The following is a 6,944-nucleotide window of genomic DNA, read 5'->3' as shown; positions in this document are numbered from 1 at the left end:
GAAAACCCCTGCAGTACGAATTTGCTCCAGCCCCCTCAGTGTCAAGGTCAAGATTGGAATGTCTGGGGTAGGAGTTGTAGACTGACCAGGTTAGCTGATCACATAGGAAGCCATCGCCACTACTGGACAGCTGTCTAGGGCTTTCTTTCAGGCCCCTGCCTTGGCTACTTGTGGAGGGCAGTAGCAAAAATAAAAGGAGAGAGTATTGAGAATTCTCCACAATGAAAAAAACGACATCCAAAGCCATTTGCAGCTAGAAACTGTCAATAATTAATTGTTAACAAAGATCAGTAGATAACTTAAAATAGACCGCTTCAACTTTATCCAGGGAATAAAAGTTTCTTTTAATCACCATAAGTTCTTTGAGCATTTCATTTTCAAGTTGATTTATTTGAACATGAAAAATAATCAGGCACCAACTACAAAAATGTTGTAACATAAATAAGATGTGCCAAGACTTTATTTCTTCAAAAAGAACAATAAACAGAATTCTAGCATTCAAAATTATTTATGTATATACGAATTTAACTGCCACCAAAAAAAGCCTAGAGCTTTTCCTTCAAGAGAAGGAGATATTTAAGCTATTCATTACATTTCTAAATTCTTTACAATTCTTTATCTCCACCATTCTATTTGCTGATTTGCATGTTGGTTATTCATGCAGAGATTGGACTCAGTAATAAAACAGCACTCTAAATTAGTTTTTAAAAAGTCAACACCCTACCCCTTCCAACCCCCCCAAATAGTACTCAGTTTCTTTCCCACATAACAACTGAAAGATAACTGCTTTTCCAAATGAGTTTCTTCTCTGGAGATTAAAGGGATTTGTTAATATTTTATCACAAAGCCAACAACCATTTTTCATTGTTATTGATTTTAATGGAAACAATGCTCTTAACATCTTTGCCTATAAACCATGAACTTTAAAAATACATATTTTGCAAATGTTTTCTTTCCATAATATTTCAGAACCGCTGCAGTTGTCACACTGCTATAAAAATGTTATGAATACTTGTGATAATTATTAATTGAACTATATACAGCAAAACAAATCAGCCGTCGCCTTCCAAAATTGTCAATGGGCTAGAGTTCTTTTAAGAAGCACTTTAACCATAAGTAAGCACGGCTCAATGGCCTTACTCTTTACCACGGTTTCAGACACACACTTACTTCTGAAAATATATAGATAGCTAGATAGAGTTGATAGGCAGATTAGATAAGTCATAGATACAAACATATATAGTTATATGAGTGGTCTCTCGATTTAACAGACAGACATGCATCCTGCCACAATGTTCATTTTTTATGTAAGGTAATAAAAAACTAAGGGACATATAACTCATTAGGTTACCTTATGTGTATATATGTAGGGCAGGGCTGATAAAATCCGGCCTCTCTCAGTCTTTGAAGCACAAGATTGAGATGTCATGGCCACTAACTGAATGGATCAGTAATATTTGATTTGCATGCCGAAAATCCAGGACAAACACATTTAAACTCGAAGTTAATCAACCATCTGAGCTACAGAAAAAGAAAGGAAGGTCTTCTCAGATGAAAACTGACACTGTAAGGAATCTATACTGCAATAGAAAAATAATTTAACAATTAAAAAAGGGATCTGATTGAGTTATAAATACCAACAAACAAGACTTCATTTGCACACATCTCCTCTTTGCAGAAGGAGGCTGTTACAAAACAAGAGAAAGGAGTCAGTGGTTCAAAAATTGTAAATTGTGGTCTTCTTTCAAAACAATAAAATTTTAATGCTAAAGCAGTTATAATCAAAAGCTGTACAGAATTTGTTAGAAAACATTTATCCATAAATATTGTTCAGTTCCCGGCACTTGTAGCAATAATTAAATTACAAACGATAAATATGGCATCAATGGATATGTATTTACAAAAAAGTTCTTACAAAGGCAACTGTATACTAAACGTCACAATCTGTGTAGAGTAACATCACATCCTCAGCCTGAAAAAATACTGAACAACAGTTTCGACCCCATTAGACAAAATACATTCACAAGTGTAATGCTTTTGAGGAAAAGTTCAAGACATAACAGGACTTTGGCACGGTTTAAGACTGTGAGAGTTTCAACAATCACCACTAAGGCGAAGGATTTCCATCAGTTTAACATCACCAACCAACAACAAGCCTTCTATAACTTCCGCTCAAGAAACAGGACAAGTGTGAAAATGAACTGAAGGGATTCAGGGATGGGTGTGCAGAGAGCAAGAGAAAAAGGAGGGGGGGGAAAAGCAGTGAAAAGATTTTTTAATCCTTCAAATGCCAAAACATATTTTCTAATCCTGAGAAAGGGCATGGCTGCTTTTGGATCGTGCCCCCAAACCTTCCTAGACAATTACAGTTATCTAGATGCAGCCCCTATAAATGGCCTTTCGCCTCAACACTCCATTTTTCCATCTGATTGGTCTCAGTTTTCTTTTGAAAACGCATTTGGTCCATTCTACAGTTTAGCGAACAGGGTGTGTGTTTGTGTTTGTCCTCAGACGTACCATTCGTTAAAATTAGGAGGAAGTCCAGGGTTGTGGCTGGTGCTACTTTGAACTGCAGAAGGGGTTTTAGTGGTATCTTTACTGTTTGCAGAAGCTATAGCGGGTGGAGTGGAAGATTCATAGCCTGAAACTGGCAGCAGGGAGGAATCTGACCCTTGAGATTCATGAACCTAAAATTAACATGTATATATTATAATGAATATAATTCCAACTGTCATCGTGCAAGCAAAAACAAGAGCAGAAATCAAGCACTGTAAGAGCAAGACCGCCCAGTGACCCACTTAGGAGAAAATGCCGCTGTCTGGGGCTTTTCTTTTAGATTTCCATTTTACCAGCATCTCAAAAACCCAGCGATCTCCCCCCCCCAAAAGGGAAGAGTTTCAGGGCTTAGATTGGTTATTATGGAAAAAGAATGAGTGCCCCTTTCTCCTCCCCCCGATTTTTTATTTTTTATTTTTTTTGCCTTTTCCTCGGATGGAGTGGAATTAGCACTTAAGATTCTTTGGGGTGGGGTCCCGATAAAATCCTCTGGACCCACGTCCACAAGAACGGTGACACTCGCATTCAGTCGGCCGCGTGGGTCTCAGACAGCGCTGGGGGCCCCTATTGTTTTATGGGGAGCTGGAGAGCGAAGGCACTAGCCTCAGCGGCTCCGGAGCTGGTTTCTAGGGCTCTTCTAGCCGGCCTAGCTAGGGCGAAGTGTCCAACTGCCACCCTGGCCCTAGCGAGCTCGGTTCAAGCTTCTCCGTAAACAACCGATTGTTCCCTCCACCTCCCTACGGTGCTCTCCCCGCCCCCTCCCTACCACCACCACCACCACCACCACCACCACTACCACCACCACCACCACCACCCGGGTCCCCAAGATGGGTTCAAGGTGTCACCGCTGGAGCAAATCGGATTTAACGTGGAGGAGACTGGGGTTGGCTGCGTGGGCGCTTCCGTTCGGCGGCCCGCCGGCGGGCCGAGTGTTTATAAACCGCCGACCGCTAATAAAGAGGTAATTACCTTCATGTGCTTGCGCAGGGAGCTCGGGTGCGTGTAGGACTTGTCACACACTTTGCAGATGTAGGGCTTGTCCGAGGTGTGTACATGCATGTGCTTCTTGCGGTCGCTGCTGTTGGCGAAGCGTCTGTCACAGCCTTCAAATTCACATTTGAAAGGTTTCTCACCTGCGAAAAGACAAAAAAAGGCAAAGGGGTGGGGGTGGAGGGAGATGTTTAGGACCGGGGGAGCCTCCAAGGGCCCCGCCACCAAGAGATGGAGAGCCCAGAGCCCGGCCTTCTCCCGGAGAGGCAGCGCCGACTGGGGGCGGCCGTGACATTTTTCCCTGGAGAAAAATGGAGAGCGCTAGTTGGGCCCGTGTATGGGGGGGGGGGTGTGGAGAGGGACACGGGTGGCCGGAGATGGGGGCGGGGGTGCGGCACGGCCGGCCCCAAAACCTGCGGAGGCCCCTTTGTTCTCGAAGGGGATGGGAGAGCCCCAGGCTCCTGCAAAGTTTCCCCCCCCCAAGTTGTGGCTCTATTCTACCCAGCCACGGGTTCCCAACGCGCGGCCTCGGTGCGCCCGCTACCTCGGGGGAGGTAACCGGGCAGGCTCAGGCGGGACAATGGACCCGGATCGGGCCACTAGCACTCAGGTCCTTCTTTGTACCTTGGCACTTGCTTCTTTGCAAGGCAGTGGTTTAGCTAATAAATTAGTCCAATACTAAATGAAAGAGCTTGGCTCGTCCGTCGAACTTACTTAAAAGCGCAAAAAGAGAAAAAGAGATCAAATCCCAGAGACTTTAGACAGTTTTACAAGATGTTCTGAACCAGCCTTGAAACGGTGGTGCCTTTTCTACTTGAGCTTTTTTTTTTTTTTTTATTTCCCCCCTCCGGAGGACTGAATGGAAGCTGGAACTCCAAATCAAAATAGCTTGACAAAAGCATCCGTCATTTAATTAGGAGCTGTGCCCATCGAAGGTGAAAAGGAGCGGAAGTAACCGAAAGTTAGTTTGCATTAGCATTTCTATGGGTTGCTCGCTCCCAAGGTGTGCCCGGAGCTAAGTCGCCAGTAAGCAATAGGCTCCCAACACATTTGTGGAGTCCCTACTCAGTAACCCCGAAAGGGAGACAAAAAGAGGCGGCGCCAGTTTGTTCCTGGGCGCGAGAAGGTTCCAATTAGTTCCTGAGGCCGCACCGCCATCTGCCCGGGAAGTTAGAATTGAGCAAAACCGTGGCGCTGCGGGGTAGGGAGGGTGAGAGGTGTATGGGGGGGTGCTGACAGCGCGCCTCCCCCCCACACACTCCCCAAGAGCCCCGGCGGGGTGCCACCCCGGTTTCTAGCCGCCACCCGCCCTCTCGCTTAGCTCTGCCAGTGGTCTCCACGGCACAGCGGCACCGCGCATCCCGCGTTGCGCTGCCGGCCCCCCCTCACCTGTGTGGGTCCTCTTGTGGATCTTGAGGTTCTCGGAGCGGGCAAAGATCTTCCCGCAGCCCGGGAAGGGGCACGGGAAGGGTTTCTCGCCCGTGTGCACTCTAATGTGGTTGACCAGTTTGTACTTCGCCTTGAAGGACTTGCCCTCGCGGGGACACTCCTCCCAGTAGCAGACGTGGTTGTTCTGCTCCGGGCCCCCCACGTGCTCCATGGTGACATGTGTCACCAGCTCGTGCATGGTGCTGAAGGTCCGGTCGCAGCTCTTCTTGGGCCGGCTCAGTTGCGCCTCGTCGATCCACTTGCACGACAGCTCCTGTTTGATGGGCTGCCGCATGTAACGGAAGAAGGCGCCGGGCCCGTGGTGGGCCGCCACGTTCACGCCCATGTTCATGTTCATGGGACTGTAGTTCGGGAACTGCGCGCCCGCAGCGTACGGGTCCGTTCTGGGGCTGGCGACGGGCCGGTACGGGTCGGCCCGGCCGAAGAGCTCCCCGCGTAGCCCGAGGTGGACCTGGTTGTTGTCCACGTGCCCGGTGGGCGACGGGTGGCCGGCGCCCTGCTCGTGCAGCCCGGGGAAGAGCAGGTACCCGGGGGGTTCGGGGATGCCTGCCGGCCCGTGCAGACTGCTGGCCGAGCCGGCGAACAGCCCGTGCTGAGCGCTGCCAGAGGCCGCCTCGCCCAGCCCCGAGCCGCGCTGGCGGAACAGAAAGTCGCGTGTGGAGTTGAAGGCGGCCGACGTGGCCCCGCCGTAGCTGGGCACCTGGCTGGCGTGGTGATGGTGGTGATGGTGGTGGTGATGATGGCCCAGGGCGTTGGCGTAACCCGAGCCTTGCGGCGTGAACGCGGAGCTCTGGCCCGAAGACAGATCGTGCGCCGTGGCGGGGCTCAGCTTGAAGGCGGCGGCCGCAGCGGCGGCCGCGGCGGCGTGGGGCGAGTCCCCGAAGGGATTCAGCCCCAGGCTCGCAGGCTCGCGGCTGGGCATCTCGTGGTGGCGCGGGGCGCTGAAGCTGCCCACTCCCAGTCCGGGGAACTGCGGGCCTCCGTCCAGGAGCATCGTCATGGGTGGTGCGTGCTGGTCAAAGGCGAGCGGGCGGCCGGGGGCGAAGGAGGCGATCTCCGAAGTGCCGTCGACCGAGAAAGGTGGAGACGGCTGGACACTGCCGGAGACTCCAGAGGCGGCACCAGGGGCTGCAACTTTCCGCCGCTGGCGAGAGTCTCCTGCAGGAGGAGGAGGGGAAGTAGAAGGGGCAGGCGGAGAGGAGAGGAGAAGAGAGGGGGGAGGAGAGGAGAGGAGAGGGGAGCCGCCGGGGGAGGAGGAGGAGGGAGGAGGAGAAAAGATCTGGGACTAGATCTGGTTTAACAAACTAACCGGCGCGCACAAAGAAAAATAAGCAAAATAATAAGTGGAGGGCGGAGTTTGCCCAGCCTGGCCCGGGCACCCCTCCTTTCCCCGAGAGCGCACGGCCGCGGGGCCAGCAGGCTCCCTCCGCACCGCCCCCCGTTCCCCGGCTGGGCTGCGCTGAGGAGCAGTGAGCTGGAGGCAGGCTCGATCCTCGCCGATCGCGGCCGGCGCGCGTCCCAGCCTCTTCGCCTCCAGAGTAATGTCCTTGGACTGATAAAGTCAATCACTCAATCCGCTCACATAAACCGAGCGGGAGGCCGCGCGGCGCGCGCCAATGGGGAGCCAGCTGGCCCGCGGTCACCTGACTCCCGGCCCTGCGGCCCATTGGCTGCCGGCGCGATGATTGGCAGCGCAGAGCGGGGAACATGGCAGCCGCGGCCGAGCGAGCGCCGCTGAGTGGGCCGTGGCGCGGCTCCGGGCAGGTGAGGCGGTGACGGCCGAATGCCCGCGAGTGGGCTCGGCGGAGCCGGTGCGGCTGGAACGCAGCTGGAGCCGGCGACGGGCAGAGCGGAGCCGAGCCGCGCTCTCCCGCGGCCCCGGCCCGAAGCAGCTGGGCAACCCTGGCCAGCGCTTTCCCCGCTTGGACCAAAGAAACAGAACCCCGCGA

At 52.0% G+C, this 6,944-nt stretch overlaps 1 protein-coding gene across 1 annotated transcript; it reads right to left on the bottom strand.

The window, feature by feature from the left end:
- Nucleotides 1-745: 745 nt before the first annotated feature.
- ZIC3 (Zic family member 3) lies at nucleotides 746-6,618 on the bottom strand. The gene is made up of 3 exons (XM_049767423.1): nucleotides 4,936-6,618; nucleotides 3,526-3,689; nucleotides 746-2,687 (listed from the first exon to the last, which is right to left on the bottom strand). The coding sequence occupies exons 1-3, from the start codon at nucleotides 5,993-5,995 to the stop codon at nucleotides 2,508-2,510; spliced, it is 1,404 nt and encodes a 467-aa protein (XP_049623380.1). The 5' UTR covers nucleotides 5,996-6,618; the 3' UTR covers nucleotides 746-2,507.
- Nucleotides 6,619-6,944: the final 326 nt, after the last annotated feature.

This window comes from Suncus etruscus, chromosome X, assembly GCF_024139225.1.
Source record: "Suncus etruscus isolate mSunEtr1 chromosome X, mSunEtr1.pri.cur, whole genome shotgun sequence".
In the NCBI taxonomy this organism is placed as follows: Eukaryota; Metazoa; Chordata; class Mammalia; order Eulipotyphla; family Soricidae; genus Suncus; species Suncus etruscus.
Note: the sequence above shows the minus strand (reverse complement) of the source record. Positions and strands in the feature narration are given on the sequence as shown.